This window comes from Odontesthes bonariensis, chromosome 13, assembly GCF_027942865.1.
Source record: "Odontesthes bonariensis isolate fOdoBon6 chromosome 13, fOdoBon6.hap1, whole genome shotgun sequence".
NCBI classification, from domain to species: domain Eukaryota; kingdom Metazoa; phylum Chordata; class Actinopteri; order Atheriniformes; family Atherinopsidae; genus Odontesthes; species Odontesthes bonariensis.
The window spans coordinates 32,410,670-32,432,782 of NC_134518.1; the positions used below are offsets into that span (position 1 = coordinate 32,410,670).

The window sequence follows — 22,113 nt, forward strand, 5'->3', positions numbered from 1 at the left end:
TAGTAAAACACAGCATTTATAACCACACAAATCTGCTTCTAATTTGTTTAAAATGTGTTTAAACTCGTTTAGTAACACCAGCTCCTCCAGATTCAAGTGATTTTACAATTTATTCCAAGCACAGACGGCAGGATCATTCAAAAGCTTTCTTTATAAATTCAGTACGGACATTTGGGCCAGATAACGGGATTAATTTATTGGAACGAAGACAGTGTGTTCTCCTGTCCTGTTTTTTTTAAGGATATACGTCTGTAAAGAAGCTGGGAGCAGACCAGTAGAAAAGCCAGTCTACCTACAGGTACAGATAAAGTCAACTGAACACACCTGATGACACAAGTCAGAGGAGACACATGTATGTCAGCAGGTCAGAAGTTTTACACCTAGTTTAGATGGTTGGCAGGTGAATTAAAGTTATTCTGCTCTCTGTCTTTCTCTGTTATCAACCGGATATTGATGAGGCTGTAATGACACGCCAGATATGGGCGACCATGGAAAATGTCAGATAAGATTTGATGGGACAGAAGAGCTCTGCAGAGACACTATACGTGCGTATAGATGTGCACGGGAACCACCGCACTTTGGCTGATGTGTGTCAGCTCATCTGCTTTTACTTAGATGAACTCTGTGAGCCAATTTGAACTGGATTACACCGAAGAAGATGAGTTAAATGTGTTTAAAACCTCTCTGTAGGCTCATCTGTCTTCAGTTATGCTTTCAGTCAGACAAAGTCAGCACGGGTAGATTATATTTTATCAGAATTTGGTTTACGACACAGTCGGTATATGAGACTAGAAATGAAAAATAACATGTCCTGAATCGATTAACAAACCTTTTTCTGCCCTTTTTATTCATTATTTTGTGAATAATGAATAAAAAGAGTTGAAGTTTTACTATAATACACCATGCATGAGCACAACAGCACGAGAATACACAACACTGCTTTAGGTTTGTTGTGTTTGTCTGGTTTGTTGTTATTAATGAGTTTTCGCACCACAATTTTACCCTCTGTGAGCGTAAAATAGCGAATAGTGAATAAAGTCATCTGAAAATAACAAATTTTCTAATATCTAACTCAGTATAAAGGCAGGATATTGATTACGATAATCATGTTTTGTAATAAAATCCGTTTAAATCTCAGTCAACGCCTATCCTCATAGACTTACTACAGCCAATCAGCGCAGATTTCCTCTGACAGCTGGGCCAATCATCGCTGTCCACGAGGTGCAGCTCCAGGGGGCGGGACAGTGGGGGTTTTATTACAACCAATCAGCTGCTGACAGTTGACAGGAAACGTCAAACGGTCTTTCCTTTTGACCAATGGATGTTGGAGAAAGGCGATTCCCGTCCTGCAATTTCCCACGTGACCCTCCTCGGTAGTTCCCAGGCGGTCACATCGAAGAGCCGGAGGTGAGTAAAGAGACCGATAAATGGCAGTTTTTACACGACTGCCCCGCAAAAAAAATATTGTTTACTGGTAAAAATGGCTTTATTTAAGCGACATGCTCTGTAAATACCCACATGACGTCGGGTTTTAGTGATTAGAAATGAATCTTTATGGTGTGTAAGCGGCTATCTGAGGCCAATTAATCGCAGGTGAACGCAGCTAGCCTGTTAGCCTGCTAGCATGCTAGCTGCAGTGGCCTTTTCTAACCTACAGTCACCACACGACTTACCCCAGATAACATGGTTGATGTTGAGTGATTTAAATGAGGGTTTTCTCTCTTCTTGTTATGTTGTAGTTGACCCAGGCGGGTTAAACGAGCTGCTTCACTGGTAGCTGTTTCGTCAGCAGCATTGCAACATGGCTAAGTTAGCTTAAGATCAGCGTGTTCATAACGGAGGAGGGTCGATGTTGAGTCCGGACTTTTATGAGCTGATGGAAATCACTAATTGGGAGTTTTTCATCCAGAGGATGACAGGTCGGATCGGATTTCAAAGGCTCTATTATTACAAATCAGCAGCATGAATGCTGGAGCGCGTTTAAAAAACTAAAACGTTTCAGCTAAATTATATTTTAATCTACTTCAGAAGCAGGTGTTGGCCTGTGATCACATTAAATCAGCAGTGTAGTGTCTTCAATCCCTGATTAATCAAATAAAACAGATGCATTTTAATTGGAGAAGCTAATAATTAGTAGAGCTTTAGTAGAAATTGGCGATTTAGATTTTCTCTAGTCAAGTTCAGCAATGAAACAACCTTTTAAGATGTCAAGTTAATGTCATTATATGCTCATAATTTCCAGATTTCTGCTGTTACAGTATCTTTATAATGCATTTTTAATGCTTCACTTTATCTGTAATGAAAACCAAACGTCAGGAAGAGCAGGTTTTTAGCTGTTAATGATTGATTTTTTACCTGTTTTCCAACACAGGAATTGTCTTAAAGGTGTTTCCAGACTGTGGCGGTTTGTCATCATTCAGCCACCAGGAAAAGAGATTAGAGTTGTTTTGTAATTAAATTCCTCAACTGTGATCGATTGATCGGTGTCTCGTAGCTGTCGGGCGTGAACAGTAAAACCTAATTGCTGATTTATCTGTCCATTATCATCTCAGAAAGAGACTAAACCTTACAAATACTCAGATGAAAGCTCTTGGTTCTTCTTTCACCTTTTTATTTCAGGAATAACTATTTATCAGACAGGCTGCGGGTCGTTTTTCTGCCCCAGTTCAGCTCCGTTCACGATGTTTCTCATCCTGCAGCGGTTCAGGTCGTCGGGTCGCTCCGAGTCGGAGGCGCATACTGTAGTTTTAACTGTTTTGCTACCACGTGTTGGGAGCCCGTTTCCCAGGAAAACTGGTTCAACCTGCTGGTACAGAGCGGGGTGTCGCGGTGCCGTCTGCTCTGAGGTTACAGTTCTGTAGATCCACAGGAATCTGGAACATCATGCTTCATTTGTTCTGCCAGGATGCAGAACCAATGAATGTACCACATTCCGTACAAACGGATTTTCGCCCCAGTTTTGCCTGATCCAGGTTTATCTCGACTTTTTCATCTCATTTTGGGGCATGTTTGATGCATCCTCGACATGTTCTGCTGAGCCCGTTAATCCTGACCCTCAGAAACTGAAAGGCTTTTGAATTGGAGCGTCTTCCTCTGGGGCTGAACCCGACCTCCTAAAGGGGAATTTCAGTTTGTACTTGTGATCTCGCACTTAGAGGCACCTCCTCGCAACCCGTCATGGTGCGGCTTCTCATCCTGGCTGCTTCCAGACCCTGGTGACCCGTCGGGGAAGCCATGTATGGATGGAAGGTTTCAGATTGATTCACATTTGAGCCTTTTTCTGGGACTTCCAGGCAGTGCGTCCCACACAGGTTGGAGGGCCTTCCATTTAAAAATTCAGAAGAAATACGTCGGCTTCTTTTACTTTCAAAAAAACTCATTTGGAAACTGTAGAAGAAGAATTTCTGACAACAGGAAGTGGTTGAGATTGAAAATAGCAGGAGGAACGGCCTGTTTTTGTGGTGGAAAAACAACCACCAGAGTGTCTTTGTTGGAGTAAAATCAGAGTAATGTGGGTCGTTTTCTTTCGCTCCAATAAATAAATGAGGATGAGTGATTTTTAACCGAGGCAAACGGACGGTTTGAAGGGATTTTACTCATCTTCAGAGTGATTTTCAATGAATGTGTAAATGAGCACGAGGTGGGGTTTGTGTTTAATTTAAAGCAGCAGAGCAAGAAACTGAGTCTAATTTATTCTCTTCATTGTGACTGATCTTTGAATCCCCTCAGAGGATGAACATAAAACACAAAGCTGGTCACATTTCAGTTGTTTGAAGGGAGTTAATCAGCAGACGCTGCTTATATCCGTTTAAATTGTAACCCGTCCCTCCTGTTTGGTGACCAGTTAACTTCAGAGGCGTCTTTAGATGTCGTCTGCACATACGTTGAGTGTATGGACGGGTTACTGACTGTTATTGTTGATTGATTAGTTACGAAACATTAATGAACTCTTTAAATGTTCGATTTTTGTTGTAGTAGACAGAAAATAAAGAATATTAGCCAGCTGAGCGACCTTTGGAGGCTGAACGCGCTCCGTGTTGGAGCCGTTGTTGGGGAAACGGAGCGTTTCCTCGTGGCCTCGGTTAGATCTGAGGAGCAGCAGATGTCCTGCGGGCTGAAGACGCTCTAATATCAGATTAACTGTAACTGCAGGCTTCGTGGTGGACGACGCTTCGGCCGCCGCCAATGAACTGATTAAGACTAAGCTGCTGTTTTATCAGCCAATCAGAGGCTGGCTAAAAGCTCATTACTCCTGCAGGAGGACCTGCTTCTGCTGTTCCCTGCCACTGACACAGAGTATGCATTCAGTTTGACATTAAAACATGTAAAATGTCTACGGAGACTTTTCCACCGGTCAAAAACCCTTCTAATGACCTCCGATGTTCGTCTTTTGGGTCGTTTTCTCTCTCTCCAATAAATAAATGAGAATGAGGGATTCCAACCAAAGCAAACAGACTCCTGCTGGTGGTCCAACACAGCTGCAGGATTCAGAGTGACGCCATCACCTCATGGTTGTGAATACTCTGCAGCCCTCAGATGGTACCCACGCTGCTCCTGGCAGGGAGAAGGTATTTAATCATATCATTCAAAGACGCCAATACAGCACTTCTTATTGGAGACGTGCACAGCATCAGTCATCACTCCGATGAACCTGTCGGTTTCAGCGGCTCGAGTTCAATATTTTCTGTCTATCATTTCAGAGAGTAAAACTCATTATATAGACTCATTACACAGAGTGAAATATTTCGAGCCTTTATTTCTTGTCATTTTGACGATTAAGGCTTACAGATGATGGGAAAACCCAAAATTCAGTGTCTTGGAAAATTAGACTGTTCCATAAGATCAATTAAAAAAAAAAGGATATTTAAAACGTGTTCATTTCTATGCACCCAATACTTGGTTGGGCGTCCTTACTTGCATGAATTACTGCATCAGTGCGGCGTGGCGTGGAGGCCCAGGTTGCTTTGATAGCGGCCTTCAGGTCATCTGCATTGTTGGGGCTGGTCTCTCATCTCTCTCTTGACAATACCCCATAGAGTCTCTTTGGGGTTTGCTGGCCAATCAAGCACAGTACACCATGGTTATGGAACCAGCAGAAGGAAGCATGAAATGCTCTAAAACGTCCTGGTGGATGGCTGCGTTGACTGTGGAAAACACGGTGGACCAACATGGCATCCCAAACCATCCCCCACTGTGGAAACTTCCCTCTGGACTTCAAGCTACGGGGAATCCGTGCCTCGCCACTCTTTCTCCAGACTCTGGGACCTTGGTTTCCGAATTAAATGAGAAAAGAGGACTTTGTTTTTAATGGTTGCCAGCAGTCTTCCCCATGATTGTGTAGCCTACTGATCCAGACTGAGAACATTTAAACTTGGCTCAGGACACCTTTGAATTAATGAGCTGATTAGGGTGTGACACCATAGGTTTCCAATATTGAGCTCTTTAATGATATTTAAATTTTTTTTTAGCTATACTTGTTATGTGGAGGAGCTGGGGATGGACCAAAATTAAAATTATTCTCTTTTCTTATAAAAAAAAGATGCATAAAGTGACTCTTTCTGTCTTCCTTTAACCACTGAGGGGGGTTCTTTGTTTTTAACGAGCTAAAACTCTGGGTTTCTGTTCCTGGAAGTGAGAATATTTCCATTAAAAGAAAACTTCGGACTGATTCTGCTGAAGGTCCAGCTCAAACCTGCATTCTCAGCTAATAGACACATTTTAAAGCTAAAGTTTCCACTGCAGCTAATTCCCACAAAGACCCCGTGGACGCCGGCCAGGTGGCCTTGATGTTACGTTAACAGCTAGTTGTTGTAGTCGCACTGTTAGCCGTGCATGCTAATCCTGTAGCAGGTTAATCTGATTAGCCCGGCGGTCTGCTGTGTGACAGCTGCAGCAGAAAGACGGTTAAACCCGGTCCTGCGTGTTCGTCTCTTGTTGGGCTGTAGTCTGACCCTCATCAGATGAGGCGACTGGGAAGAAAAACTCCCTTTTTAACAGGAAGAAACCTCCATCAGAACCAGAACCAGGAAGGGCGGCCATCTGCCTCGACCAGCTGGGGGCTGAGAGGACAGGAAAGAGGGGACAACAAACACCGTAACACCAAGCCAGAGATACCTGCTGAGAGAGAAACACAAGTTAATGACAACAATGATGTCATAAGAGCAGAGGGAGGAGAGGTGCATCATGGGGGCTCCCCCAGCTGTCTGAAACATCCCATAGTTATGCTGCCATAGGCGCAGAGTCACCTGAGACGTCCCTAACTAAAAGCTTTGTCAAAAAACTCAAAAAGTTTGAAGTCTGATCTTAATAGATCAGACTTCCTGCTTCCTGAAGCCAAACTGGCAGCTGGTCCCACAGAGAGGGGCCTGATAACTGAAGGCTCTGCCTCCCAAACTGGCAGCTGGTTCCACAGAGAGGGGCCTGATAACTGAAGGCTCTGCCCCCCAAACTGGGCAGCTGGTTCCACAGAGAGGGGCCTGATAACTGAAGGCTCTGCCCCCCAAACTGGGCAGCTGGTTCCACAGAGAGGGGCCTGATAGCTGAAGGCTCTGCCTCCCAAACTGGCAGCTGGTCCCACAGAGAGGGGCCTGATAACTGAAGGCTCTGCCTCCCAAACTGGGCAGCTGGTCCCACAGAGAGGGGCCTGATAACTGAAGGCTCTGCCTCCCAAACTGGCAGCTGGTTCCACAGAGAGGGGCCTGATAACTGAAGGCTCTGCCTCCCAAACTGGCAGCTGGTTCCACAGAGAGGGGCCTGATAACTGAAGGCTGAAGTGCTCTGTTGGGAAAATATCCAGCTATGAGATCTTTAAGATTGTGTATCATCACATTTCCGTGTCTCCTCTCTGATTTTTGTCCCTTTTATGAACAGTTTGTCGTGATTAAAAGGCTCTGACGGGTGGTTTTATTCTCCCTCGTCTTCTGGTGTTTTTCTTTTCTTTTCTCTGGAGTTTTAACTCGACTTTGCTGGAAAATAGAGCGGGTGGATATTTTTGCTGAAGCTCATCAGCCCTGCAGCTGTATAAATGTGCGTGTTAATGCGCTGATCCCGCGGGGTGTAATCTCATTAAGGTTAAAGGAGCTGAGGCGGCGTGTCCCGTGGGGGCTGGTTGGTTGGTCACCGCGTCCATGGAGGGATGCATTAATAGTCCGTTTTTAAAGATGGAAGAACACGTTTCCACAGCTTACACTGAAACCTGTTGGGAAAGTTTTAAGCTAGTTAGCTTATTTTTGACATTATAATGTAACCGAATCATTCAAACCTGTCCAGTTTGTCGTTTTCTAGTTTAATGATACATTTTGTGCTCCTTTTCCTCCCTTCGTCACAGACTATGCATCAGAGGGTCGTGTTGTTCGTTCTTCTGGCGGCGGGCCTCCTCTGCCTCAGTTTAGCCCCCGTCTCTCAGGCCCAGGAGCCAGATGAGGACGGCCTGACTGACGACGTGGACGTGGAGGACGAGCTGGATCTGGGTTTGGATGGAGCTGAGGCTGAAGACGAGGAATTAGAAGGAGACGAGGCTCCGCCTGCTCCTAAAACTCCTCCCATACCGAAGGTAAGAAGGTCACCGATGAAGGTCATTTAGATTTGTGAGACTGAGAGGGGAAACTTTTAGGTTATTAAAATAAAGTTAGTTAGAAGTTGGTGTGCGTCATCTTCATTAGCTCAGCTGTTAGCGTTAGCTGCTGCTAAAGGAAGAAATAAATCGATAAATAAACCATGAGGAATTATTTCTCAGATGCTTCCATTTTCCTGCTCTGAAGTTCAGGCTCTGAGAGTTGGAGCTGATCCCTCTTTGTGGCTCAGTTTCTTCAGTCCAGCGTTGAACTGGACCGAGTTGTTAAAACAGTGGGATGAAAAGTGGCTGCTGCACATTTGCAGGCTGTGTTCGAAACCGCATACTTCTCCTACTACTCCTACTAAGTTTTTGAGTTAGTATGTGAGTTTGAGTAAGCGAGAAGTTCCCGGATGCATACTAGATTCTCCGAAATGTTGGGTATGTATCATGAGGTTACTACTCATACTCAAACTACCCAAGATGCAACGTAACGTGACGTCGCCGATCGTCATTTCCTGTCAAAACGGCAGTTTCAAGCTAGCTACAACGAGGGTAGGTTCACTTCCTGTTTTCAAAACAAAAGCACCAATTGTATCGTAATGGCTTTCCCTATGATAAAAGGCAACGGGTATTTTATTTTGTGAAAATAACAGGAAGTGCGTTGCTCACTGCGGCTAGCTTTAGTAGCGCCGAATTCGTGGGAACAAAATTGTAAACAGCCGGTATTTTGTCAGGTTTTCAACACGTTGGGGATCTAAACGACTACTTTCTCGCCTGAAAATGTTTCAAATGTTGCTAAAGTTTACAGAGTTTAGAGCTTAAGCCAAATCAGCTTCAGGCCGGCTGATTTCGGCTCGGGCAGGAGCGAAATGCATTGTGGGTAAACGCTCTGCATACTGTCTGATCGATGAGTATGCGGTTTCGAACACAGCCACAGTCTTTAGCTAACTCTGCTGGAACATTAGCCTCAGAGTTTATCCACTGGGCTCTGATATCCTCTGAGGCTGCTGCCTCAGGGTGGATGTGAGTGGGAGGGGCTTAGCTGAGGAGGCAGAGTCAACTCGAGGAGTGACGTACATCTGAAATAAAAAATAAAAAAACTTCAGACACCCTAATATATGCTCCCAGGAGCAGAAAGGAGGGATTGTTACTGAATATGTCGCCTCTAATTTAAGCGCTGAGAGGATAAGAAATGCTTCCCCGCCCTGATTTCTTCCACTCTGCCTCCATGAGGAGGAATTGAATGTTTTCCCAGGAAGCATCTGTTAACCATTAGCCAGTCAAATAAGGAGGAGAGTCTGATAACGGTGCAGTGAACTGACCCGCTGATCTACTGACCGCATTCACGCCGGCAACTTCACCAGCTTTAATTTTATGACAAATAAAATGCTTTTTAACCTTTAATTTAATGGCAGTATTCCTGTTTTTGTATCCGTCAGTTCACAGTTGTGAAGTCTTTGAATGCTGCTGCTAACGGACATTTTTTCATCACTTCTTGGTGTTCAGGTGACCTACAAAGCTCCAGAGCCGGTGGGGGAACACTTCTTTGCAGAGTCTTTTGACCGGGGGACGCTGGACGGGTGAGCACATTTATCACACAGCTGGGCTGCAGTCAAACTGTCGAATCGGGTTACTCCTGACGTCTTTCCCTGAAAACTTTCCTTGTTTGGGGGGAAAAAAGAAAGATGGCCGGGGAAACTCTGTGAGTTAGATTTAAAATGAACTAGATTTCAGGATTATTGCTCTTCAATTGTTATTGGTTGCATTAATATGATACTTGCAGAAAGAAGTTATTCTGTTTTGAGCAGTTTATTGAGCGCTTCATTGGTTATAATGTCCGAGTAAACAATATAATAAGTCAGATTAACTCAGAAGAGCCTCAATAAGGAGGACTGGACTTCTTCTTCTTCTTGGTTCTTGAGGACGTTTCACCTGAAGAAAGGATGAGAAGCGAAACATCTTCAGGAATAAAGAAGAAGTCGGGTTGTGAATTCAGCCTGAGAATAACCATCAAAATGTCAGATTAACACGTCAGAGGCTGGAAAAGGGAAACACTCATCCTCCTGTCCTCATATTTATGAATTGGTGGATTAAAAAATAAAGGAATTGTGGGGCAGGATGAGCTCCTTTCTGTCATGAAGGAAGCGTTGGAGCTCCTTTCCTGAGTGTTTTGGAGAATTCAAACGGCTCTTATCCTGGCTGCTGCTCACACACTTCCAGCTCATTTTAGATATGTATCAATCCAGCTGAATTCCCAATAAAGCTGCTCTCATTCACATAGTTTTCTGTTTTCTGTCAGAAATTTGGGCTGAAAATCAGCCCGTTAAGACTACATGTCAGCTCGCTTAAAGCATTTCCAGACTGTCGCTCTGCTCTAATAAAATCCTGATTATTTATTTATTTTTATAACCTCAGCCTCATCTGACAAAATCACCCTTCAACTAGCTCAAAAATGGTGTCTGTGCAGTGAATTCAGCTGTACTTACATGTACCGTGATCTCCCACAGAGGAAGTTAGAGGCAGCAGGATGTCTGGAAGGTTTTAATCACCGACTTCTGCTGCTGGGAACGTGTCCTGGGGAAAGTTAAATGGACCAAACCGGGTGTAACTGCAGCTCGAGTTCAGCTTCATACGTGAGACTCACCTGAGGACGGGAGGGATGTTTGATGATAATCACACTTCAGCAGAACTGCTGGATCCATCCGACTGTCGGATGAGACGCCGGCTTTATCGTCTGTAATCTTTTATTTAAAAAAAATAAATAAATGATGTTTAAAATAGCCAGAGCTGCCTCTGTGGTCAAAGAACTGAGCACTAAAACAACATCAAAGCGGCTTCAGAATGGCCTTTAACTGGATAAATGCACCACAAATTCAATAAAACTCTCCTAAGTTAAATGGAGCTTCCTGCTTAAGCTGCTCTGTTCCGGCACAATCTGCCCCGACTGTCTCTGGTTTGGTCCTCATGTGGAGGACAGCTGTGATTGGCTCATGCAGGGAGCGCTTGGTTTGCGTTTGCTTTGCGTTGCATTGGCAACACTTTGAATATCCATCGATCGTAGGAAGTTGACATCGAGATTAAAATCCGATTGGTTGGTCTGAACTCTTGGATGTCGACATCTTGGCACGAACCTGCACTGATTATCGGATGAGGAAGGCTCGTTTTGAGATGTTTTTTCTCCAAGACGGCTTTAGAGTTTGAAGATGTTTGGTTTATTGATGCTAACTGAACCTCTTGTGTTGGTTTAGGTGGGTTCTGTCCAAGGCCAAGAAGGATGATGCTGATGAGGACATCGCCAAGTATGATGGTAGGTGTCTCAACCTAAAGCTATACAGATGCTGTGATTTTAGTCAAACTTTCTGGGTGCTGAACCTCGTTTATTTTATACTTCAGGGACATGTGCATATGACATATTTGCTGCTCTGGTGATGATCTTGCATTATTTATTGGACTGAAATAAATAAACTTAAGATTTTTGGCTTGATTTAAAAAAAAAAAAAAAAAAAAAAAAAAAAAAAAAAAAAAAAAAAAAAAAATGGAATTAAATTTGAATAAAACTAAAATAATTTGGAAACGGTAGATTAAATACTCGTGTAATGGCTCAAATAAATGGAGTTAATACTGAAAGGGTCGATGAAAACATGAAAGATGATAAACTCCGCTGGAAAACGCATTTTAAATATATTCAGAACTAACCAAAGCAGGGATTAGATCGTACATCACTCTGTTAAATTCACCTTTTATTCTATTTTCCTTGGTTGACACAAACTGAACTGAACCTGATGATGGTGTTGTGAACAGGTAAATGGTCTGTGGAGGAGATGAGGGACAGTAAGCTCCCCGGTGATAAAGGTCTGGTCCTGAAGTCTCGAGCCAAACATCACGCCATCTCAGCCCAGCTGCTGCGACCTTTCACCTTTGACAACATGCCGCTCATCATCCAGTAAGAACCGCTCGACTTTAATCTTTCCGTTTGTGGGTTTCTCCACCAGATCGGTGGCTGTGATTGGTAGATAAACCGTTCGGCGTTGCCAGGTGGAAAGTGTTCTTACTAACAGCAGATGTTAAGACCAGGGGTCGAACCTGTGTGGGAATAAAAGAGTCTGAACATGATGGATTTTAAAACCACATAAGCTGCTGTTCTGATGTTCGGTTCTTTGTGTGTTCAGGTACGAGGTGAACTTCCAGTCTGGCATCGACTGCGGCGGCGCCTACGTCAAGCTGCTGACTCAGACTCCTGACCTCGACCTGGTCAGTGCCTCTGGCTAACTTTCCATTTAGGTTTAAGTTTTCGTGCAAGTTGCAGCGGTTTGTTTAGTCAAAGCTGGTCAGAGAACAGTCGGACGACAGCTGTTAGTAAAAACCTTTCTTAGTCTTTTAGTTATTAAAACCACCCAGAAAAATACTTGAATTATTAATTTCACAAGTAAAAAAGGATCACAGTTTAATCCACAACTCAACTTAGTTTTAACTTGGTGTGTTTTTTGTCTTCTGTGTAATCAAATCCAGTCAATTAAAATAAATAAAGATGGTCAACTTAAAATTCAGTTCAGATTTGACCTTTATCCTCACTGCAGCCTAATAACTCTGATTTTGATGTACTGAAAGTTACCTGTGGGGTACCACAGGGCTCCATGCTGGGCCCTAAACTGTTTATACTGAACATAAATCAACATAAAAAGGTGTTAAAGTTCACTTTGTTTGCTGGTTACACTAATTTAAATTGCTCTAATAAAAGTTTGGACCAGCTTCTGAGTAGCTAACCCTGCAGAAGAAAGATGTGACAGTTATAAATGGATCAGATTATTATGAACCAATATTCATTAAAGCCCTTTTAAAAGTGTTCCCAGGAGGAGGTTTGACCATGTCGGAAAGAGAGAAACGGCATCATTACAATAACTCTGATTCCGATGTACTGAAGGGTACCTGTGGGGTACCACAGGGCTCCATGCTGGGCCCTAAACTGTTTATACTGAACATAAATCAACATAAAAAGGTGTTAAAGTTCACTTTGTTTGCTGGTTACACTAATTTAAATTGCTCTAATAAAAGTTTGGACCAGCTTCTGAGTAGCTAACCCTGCAGAAGAAAGATGTGACAGTTATAAATGGATCAGATTATTATGAACCAATATTCATTAAAGCCCTTTTAAAAGTGTTCCCAGGAGGAGGTTTGACCATGTCGGAAAGAGAGAAACGGCATCGTTACAATAACTCTGATTCCGATGTACTGAAGGGTACCTGTGGGGTACCACAGGGCTCCATGCTGGGCCCTAAACTGTTTATACTGAACATAAATCAACATAAAAAGGTGTTAAAGTTCACTTTGTTTGCTGGTTACACTAATTTAAATTGCTCTAATAAAAGTTTGGACCAGCTTCTGCGTAGCTAACCCTGCAGAAGAAAGATGTGAGAGTCATAAATGGATCAGATTATTATGAACCAATATTCATTAAAGCCCTTTTAAAAGTGTTCCCAGGAGGAGGTTTGACCATGTCGGAAAGAGAGAAACGGCATCGTTACAGAGTTTAAGATCAGAAAAGAGTAAATAAGTTGGTACGATGATGACCACATATTAACAAATTCCAGTAAAGTAGTTGGATTGGAAAACAACTCGAGTGTGGACTGATTGGCTTAAATATTTAGTTTGTTTTTGTTTTATAGTTAAAAAAAAAAAGATACATTTTTCAGTCGGTTTCAGGAACTTTAAAGTGAATCGAACCAAACTGAGATTTCTCCGATTGTGAGGTGCGTCAGAATGATGACGGACTGAAAGTTAAAGATGGGGTTGGTTACAGTTTGTTAACCCGTGTGTTTGTGTGTGCGTGCAGGACCAGTTTGTGGATAAAACTCCCTACACCATCATGTTTGGACCTGACAAATGTGGAGAAGATTACAAGCTGCACTTCATCTTCAGACACAAAAACCCCAAAACCGGAGAGTACGAAGAGAAGCACGCCAAGAAACCCGACGCCGACCTGCGGACGTACTACACCGACAAGAAGACCCACCTGTACACGCTGGGTATGACACACGCACACACGCATGCATGGATAAGAAACTGAGGTTTGTAAAGGGAACTCACCTGAGTTTCCCCCCCCACACAGTGGTGAACTCCGACAACAGCTTCGAGGTGCTGGTGGATCAGACGGTGGTGAACAGCGGCAACCTGCTGACAGACATGACCCCGGCTGTGAACCCCGCCGCTGAGATCGAGGACCCCAACGACCAGAAGCCGGATGACTGGGACGAGAGGCCCAAGATCCAGGACCCTGACGCCGTCAAGCCCGAAGACTGGTCAGATTTGGCTTTTTACGCCGTTTCATGTCTTCTTAACGCTTTTAGGCTCCAGATGTGTCGCCTTTGTGTACGGTTATTGTGGTAAATGGTAAAAAGACTGTACTTATAAACCATTATTACAACATTAACACACCGATGGACGTATCAGTGGGACGCTTCATGGTCCGGGGAAGTCGAACCAAAGTGCAAGCTGAGTGGAAAGTTACCCCAAGGTTCCTGATAGAAGAGAACTTAGTTTCCATGACCTTGTTAGAGAAAGTTCTCCAACTTTTACTAGACTCTAAGCACATATGAAAGATCTGTAGCTTAGAAACGTCTTTCAGAGATGTACAGATGCATGTCATCTGCATAGCAGCAGATACAATGGGAACAATAAAGACCCCAAAACTGAACCTTGTGGCACACCGTAGGCAAGAGAAGTGGAGAAGGAGCAGACCCTGATACTCTAAAACTTAAATAAAGACAGATTATAAATCAGATTATTAAGCTCACATCTGGACTTCGGTGGTCTGGTGACGAGGTTATTGATCTGAGCTTCTCTTCGCAGGGATGAAGATGCTCCCGCTCAGGTTTCAGATGAAGATGCCGTGAAACCAGACGGCTGGCTGGACGACGAGCCCGAGTACATCGGAGACCCCGACGCCGTCAAACCCGATGACTGGTGAGTTACCGTGGCGACGCAGCCTGTGTTGCAGACCCACCGCTCGGCCGTTTCCTTCGCTAACTTCCTCTTTCTCCGTCAGGGATGAGGACATGGACGGCGAATGGGAGGCCCCTCAGGTCCCCAACCCCGCCTGCGAGACCGCCGCTGGCTGTGGCGCCTGGGAGCGACCAATGGTCGACAACCCCAACTACAAGGGCAAGTGGAAGCCCTCCATGATTGACAACCCCAACTATCAGGTACGTCTGCGCCTGTTTTTCACCCTCTGGGGCTCCCGGAAACGGTTCTGACCTCGGTACTCCTTGGGTTTCAGGGCATCTGGAAGCCGAGGAAGATCGCCAACCCGGCATATTTTGAGGACCTGGAGCCGCACAAGATGACACCATTCAACGCCGTGGGGCTCGAGCTCTGGTCCATGACGTCCGACATCTTCTTCGACAACTTCTTCATCAGCAACGACCGCAACACCGCCGAACGCTGGGCCACCGATGGCTGGGGGCTGAAGAAGGCAGCAGAGGGCGCCGCTGAGGTAGGGGGGCGCTTTTAGACCAAACCCTCAAGACTCGGTCTGTCATAACACCCGTGTTCCTGTGGACTTGGACTCCTTTTTCATCCAAGTATCACGCCTCCATTTGCATATTTATGTTTAATTTATATTTATGTATATATATATATATATATATATATATATTCTTAAATCAAGAAAGAAAAGAAGATTAAAACTGTGACTCAGTGATTTAATTTGCTGTGGTTTTGATTAGAGAAACATTTGAATAAAGATAAAAACATTCGTGAGGGAAACAATAATTCGTCACTTCTAAACGGTTTGATTGGATGTTGAGTGTTTGTGTCTACCTCGTGGGTGATGTAACCCCCCGGAGGAGGCAGAGACGGATGTTGTAAAGCGTCTCCTTAGCAACCATCAACAGGAACCACCCAGAATATTCCCAGAATATTCCCACCTGTGCTTTTCCCACATCGCCTCGGTTGTGGCAGAGATGAAAGTTATGAACCAAGGAGAAAATGAGTAGTTTCACCCCTTAAACTGCGTTTTAATGGAACAGTTCGACCCAACAGAGATCAAACTAAAACTTTGGCTGCTCACCAAAACACTCTTAAGACTCCAGATGATGATGGCGATCAATACTTATCAATAATTCTGATGATACGGTGTTAGTAGCTGTCTGTTCTGTCAGGTGATCAACATCTAAGCTGTTGTAAACTCGAGTTGTGTCGTATTAAAGTGGCTCGTGATCATTTTGATTGATTAGTTTTGTCACTCAGACTTGACAGGATTAATCAATTTGTAACCAATCAGTCCAGCTGACATTAAGTTTTACTCCCTGAATTCAGTGCTGTCATTTTGGAAAGCTGGTGGTGTTTATTACTGTTTGTTTGTTGTTTATCAGTGTCTGTGTTTGTTGTTTTTATGTTTGTTTGTAGACGTTTTAAATGTTTATTACTGTTTGTTTGTTGTTTAACACTTTCTGTCTTTTGTTTTAAATGTTGTTTATCAGTGTTTGTTGTTGTTTTTATGATTTTGTCTATCTTGTTTGTTGTTTTTATGTGTGTTTTGTACATGTTTTGAAATGTTTATCACTGTTTGTTTCTTTTTTCTTGTGCTTTTTTTTCTTTGTCAATGTTTGTTTTTTCTGGAGTTTATTGTCTGTTGTTGTTTTTTTATTGAAGTTTGTTTGTTTGTGTTGTTGCAGCCCGGTCTGGCTACTCAGATGCTGAATGCTGCAGAGGAGCGTCCGTGGCTTTGGGTCGTCTACGTCCTCACCGTGGCTCTACCGCTCGTCCTCATCGTTGTCTTCTGCTGCACGGGCAAGGTAACGGATGCAGAGACACACAAACGGGCTGCTCTGTCCTCATTTTCCTGCAGCAGATCTCAGTTTCTCTTCTGATTTTGAAATGTTATTTTATTTAAAACGAGTGTCTTGTGTTTCGTTTTTTTTTTCTCTGAAACTTTTACAAACGGTTGTTTACATGAAAGTCAGGGCTGCAGTTGAATCCTTTTATCATCGATTTAAATCAAATAAAACGGTCGTTCATGATTTAAAAGAGTGGCTTTTAAATCATGGAGACTTTTACTGTGAAGTAAGAACCATTAAATTATGACGGCCTGTCCACAGAAGTCGTCGGAATCAGCTCAGGGTCAGTTGAGTCTCACCAGCTTACAGGAAGAGTTTAAAGAGGCCGGACGCCCAAAACGCCGCCCCGCCGCCTCGGTCACGGTGAATGCCGCCGTCGCTGTTAGAGTAGCTTCACGTCGTGTCTCTGTGGTGCTGTAGTGTAGCTCTGTCGTGTTACTGCTGTCGTCATCGTGATTTCAGACTGAGAATTGGCTGTTTTTATGGTGAGAAATTTTACTTTTAAGGTATTTTTGTAGCATTCTCTTCTCTTTTTTTTAAATTTTTTTTTAGATCTTGTTTAGATTTGTTTTGAGTTTAATTTTACCGATCCTCCAGTTCTGAGCTCATTGTCCTCGGGTGGAATTTCTCTGAGAGGCGTCGTCACCTTCCAGAGATGCGGAGGTCACATACCACGTCCACGCTCCTGTTGGCTCATTTTAAAGGGCTTCAACCTGTTTCTGGTACCAGTTAGAAATAAATCTTTCCAAGATAAAACCAAACAAAAAGATGAAGCGCATATATAAGCAATAAAATGAATTTATGAATAATTAGCAGCTTATGAAATCAATAAGATTAAAACTTTTGGAATAAAAATCAGAATGGCTCGTTAAATGAGGAATTTTCAAACAAAGGGGAACTAAAAGTTTTACGCTTGCTATGGACTTTAGACACCCTGATATCTGCTCCCAGGAGCTGGAAGAAGGTTTTTTTTTTTTTTTTTTTACACAATATGACACCTTTAGAAGCTGCTCTCAGGTCAGAATTATCTGTGTTTACATAAACAAAAGAAGAAAAAACACTTTGTTTTACCAAACTTTTCGGTTAATTTGGAGGAAGCATGCGATCACAATGGCGACATTTTCTCCCTCTGAGCCGCCGCCTCCTGCCATCTGTAAACCGGAGGAACACGAGCCTGTGGATGAAAGTCTGAAGCAGTTCAGTCCCGCTGCCTCCATGTTTCTGCTCCTCAGAAACTCATCCCGTCCCTTGAGCCTCATGGGCTTTTCTCTGCCGTTCAAAGGGAACCAATCAGATTAAGCGTATGCATGGTTACATATCCCTGTTGATTCTCTTAATCCGATTAAAACTCACTCGGATGGTCTGATCTGGTTCAGAGGTGTTTGTTCTGACTCATCAGAAGCGGCCCATGTAAACACAGACGGTAAATAATGTGAGACGCTGCCCCTCCACACTTATCCCTGCTCGTAGTGAGCCATCCTGTCGGTGTACAGCAGTAATACTCACTTATTTTTATTTTTTTTTCACAAGAGCCACATTGGCAGAGCAAAATTAAGGGAAGAGCCACTTTTACGCCAACATACTGAAGTCCCCTTTTGCAAATATGCATTTCTACATATAAAACATCCCACAAAAAAAGAAACAACACAGCCAATACATTTTCAATTCAGACCACATTTACCTTAATACTGGGATGAGCAGAAGCTGGTGTGCATCTCCTTGACTTTCTTCATGTTGTAGTTTGTTGTTGTAATCATAGTGAGACATTCAGGATGAGCATGGGTTTTGTTCTGGTTTTTGCCCTTTTTAATTAAAAACCGATCCATTGTGCCTGCATCTCGCGCCGGCTAAAGGAGCTAGCGTGCACGGCGGTCAAGTGTGAGGGTGGGTTAAGCGGGCTGCGTTGCCAGGTTTAACAGTTCCCCCTTTAGGAAACACCATTAAGCCTTTATTAATACTTAATAAATAATAATACTGTGCAGTATTCGCTGTATGTTATTTGAAAAAATTTATTGTTATTGTTACCATATTGTTATAAGCTACTGTGCGAGTGCGAGCCGCCTATTAGAGCTTGAGGAGCCGCGGAATGAGTATCTCTGACCTATACTAATGTAGGGTTGTACTCCCCCTAGGGTTAATTATTGGACCTAAAGGTACATGTGTGTATATATACATCTGGTGTAGAGGATCTTTGATGCACTATTTGGTCATGTGGAAATCTAAGGAAGCGAAACACAGAAAATAATCTGAAAACCATAATTTTTGTTACTCTTATCCGTGCAGAAAACAGGAAGTAGAAGTCATGCAAATAAAAGCTGCTCCGGATATTTGGAACATCGTTCGTGTTCGTAATGGTTTTCAGATCAATAACGTATCAGTTGAATCCATAATGATAAGTAGCTGCTGTGGGTGCTTAGTTTTTGTTTGAAGATGAAAGTATTTCCAGTTTTTTGTCTCATGACGACAGAAGAATGCGAGGGATTGGTTGAACTGAACTAACGTCCTCTTCGTTCTGTAGAAGAAGACCGCCACGCCGCCTGCTGAGTACAAGAAGACGGACGAACCTCAGCCTGACGTGAAGGAGGAAGAGGTGGAGGAGGAGGAGGAGGCGGCGGCGGAGAAGAAGGCGGAGAAGAAGGCGGAGAAGAGCAGTCCAGGTGGCTCCCACATCTGAGCAAGACTCTGTTGTGTTTGTGTCGTTGCTTCCTCCTTCAGTTTCTCACGTTACGTTTCTCCTTCCAGCTCCAGAGAAAAAGAGCGACGGAGAGGAGGCTCCCGCAGAGGAAGAGGAGGAAAAGGAGGAGGAAGATGAAGAGGAAGAAGAAGAGGAGGAGGAGGAGGAGAAGGAGGAGAAGGAGGACACATCAGACGAGGTGAGTGTTGGGTCTTGTAAAGACCAGACCAGGCAACAGTTGCTGGAGATTAACGCTAAGTTAGAGTCTTCTTTTTAGCCTTAAAATATTTATATAGGTGTATTGTAGTAGTTGTATTTACAAACTGAAGAGTAGTTAAAAAGGGTGGGAAACTAAAAAGTATTGTACTTCTTCCCATTCCTTTTTCGAACAATGTGTGGTGTTTTGTTATGTATTAGCACTTTATGTGATTTAATTTAAAAATATATATATATTTTAATTTCTCTTTTTCTTTCTTTTGTATGTACAAATAGTTACATTTCTTTTTTTATACATGTTCGAAAATAAAAATTAATCAAAATGACTGCATAACTTTTGGCTACCTGCAGCTGGAGGAGCCTGAGATGGATCGGAGAGTTGGTGCTTGTTAGTTTGAGTGAACTTAGCTCGCTGTTTTGGTTGGTTTTTTTTAAGCCCCGCCTCCAGGTCTGGGTGTTTCTGAGGGTGTGTTGAAGGCCGAAGGAGCCGAATGAAACTTACCCTCCTCTTCCTCCTCCTCTTGTTTCCTCTGCAGAAGTTGGAGGACGACGCTCTGCGGAGATCTCCCAGGAACAGGAGGGTCAGAAAGGACTGATATCTCTGAATCCGCAGCCCTGAACCTCAACAACCCCCACCCTCCTCCTCTCCTCCTTCTTCTTCTGCTCCTCCGCTCTGAGGTGATGAAGCCTGCCTGGAACCAGTGGAAGCAGCGACAGGATTTTAATCATGGACTCCTCCTCCTGAAGATGATGATTCCAGTGAAAACAGGACTGAAAGGATTTTTGTTTTTGTCTCTAAACTTCCTGCATCATTCCTTAACAGCACCTGAGCGACCTGCGGGGCCAACGTCCTGTCTGCAGAAGCTCCGCCCCCCCTGCCAGACAGGTGATAAAAACCACAGACCGATAACTTACTGACACACGACTAACTACTAACAGCTCCTAGGTTCTAAATTAGCCCGCTAGCTGCCCGAAAGTAACCCAGATCGTAGCGGCTGCGCCCGGCCGGCTCCGTGAGAAGATTTAAAACGATTAACTGGGAACACTCCAACGTCTTCTTCATCTTCTCCCCGTTGTCTTTTTTTCTGTTCGTACCCTGAGTTCTGCTGCTTCTCAGGTCAGAACGGCTCGGACCAGCCATCCACGTTTTTACGAAATCCCATCCGTGTCTGCGATGGGTCGGTCTGTCCCGGGCGCGGCGGCAGATTGGAGATGACGTGACGTCCCGTTTCAGAGCTCGACTCCTGCCTCCTTCATCCAGCAGGAGGTCCAACGAGCCCGGACCCGTTTCAGAACCAGAGAACTCGCTCTGGACTCATTTGGACCTCCTGCTGGACTCCTGAAGCGGCAGAAATCCGACCAATCGGAGCTCTCGTCTGTCGTTTGGACCGATGACTCCTCACGCCCTCCACCAATCGCACGCGACCTCCACGGCGCTTCAAGTCAAAAGTCTGGTTTTTCTGTTACTAAACGTCATCTCACCGAGTCTCCGCCACACCTCCGGCTCCTCCTGACGCCGTCACGTGATCTGATAACGGCGCTGAGATGTGGCGGAAAGCTCCGGGAAGAAAAAAAAACTTGCTTTAAAGTCCAAACCTAAGGCCGCCATCACGTCGTGTGATCAGGGGGTTCGGTTAAAACCTTCAAGTCGCCGTCTGCTGCTGGTCACGTGACCTGAGAACCCGCGGTCTTCCCCGCCGCTTTGATCCGTCTGTCCATGTGACCCGTTAATTTATTCATGATGAACAGGTCGTGTTTTATAACCCGCAGAAAACAAGTCCAGAGTTCTAAGATTAACAGAGCAGGATGTAACTGTGGTGGTTCTGGTTTGGTTCTGCTGTCCTGTGACCGTGTCAGGTGACCTTCGGGGTAAACCTTCCTCTCCATTCTGATGTTTCTGATGGGTCCGGTTCCGGCGTACCTGCTGGTGAAACTTTGTGTAACCTTCTGCTCTTTATTTTGTCGCCTCTCTCTGTGTGTGTGAACTGACGGTCGGCCCGGCCCGTTTCAGTTTCTGACCGGCACCACAGGAAGGTCCAGCTTTGATTAGAAATACTGTGATGATGGAGCCCGACGTGCGTGTGTGTGTCTGTGTGTGCGCGGCCAAGCGGTCACCATTTGTTTTGATGAATAAAAATAAAGACAAATGAAACCGAGCCGGAGAGTTTTTGTCCCTTTTCTGACGCCGTACTCAGATTCTTTCATCTTGGTTTGTCTCATCGGACCTGAGCTGAGCATCCGGTTCTGTCGGACCGCCTGAACCCACCCAGGATCATCTTCATTACGGAGTGTTAAAAGTGCCAAAAAATTAAGAATATAGACACGGAATTAATTAAATGTGGAAACAAACGACGGAAGAAAAGTTAAAATTCTTAAAGTTATGTCAAAATATATTTCTGTTATGAGAGTTTACTCATTTTTAGCGAAGAAACTTCCATCAGAAGCAGGAAGGGCGGCCGTCTTCCTCGACCAGCTGGGGGCTGAGAGGACAGGAAAGGGGGGACAACAAGCATCTGAGACCTGCTGAGAAACAAGTTAATGACAACAATGATGTCATATGTACATATGAGAGGTGCATCATGGGAGCTCCCCCAGCAGTCTGGGCCTATAGTAGCTTAACTATGGGATGTTTCAGGGTCACCTGAGCCATCCCTAACTATAAGCTTTATGAAAAAGGAAAGTTTTAAGCCTGATCTGAAAGGAAGAGAGGGTGTCTGCTTCCTGAAGCCAAACTGGGCAGCTGTTTTCACAGAGAGGGGCCTGATAACTGAAGGCTTATGGACTTATTGAATGGTTTGCTGGTCTGAAACGTAAAAATGGATGTTTATTAACAG

General features: G+C 44.0%; 1 protein-coding gene across 1 annotated transcript; it reads left to right on the plus strand.

The window, feature by feature from the left end:
* The first annotated feature begins 1,324 nt into the window (after positions 1-1,324).
* On the plus strand, positions 1,325-21,431 carry canx (calnexin). Its single transcript, XM_075481960.1, has 15 exons — positions 1,325-1,407; positions 7,328-7,552; positions 9,062-9,135; positions 10,804-10,862; positions 11,357-11,498; positions 11,725-11,806; positions 13,386-13,578; positions 13,662-13,851; positions 14,402-14,515; positions 14,598-14,754; positions 14,829-15,044; positions 16,228-16,347; positions 18,908-19,046; positions 19,132-19,262; positions 19,816-21,431. Exons 2-15 carry the CDS (start codon positions 7,331-7,333, stop codon positions 19,873-19,875), a joined length of 1,899 nt encoding a protein of 632 aa, XP_075338075.1. The 5' UTR covers positions 1,325-1,407; positions 7,328-7,330; the 3' UTR covers positions 19,876-21,431.
* Positions 21,432-22,113: the final 682 nt, after the last annotated feature.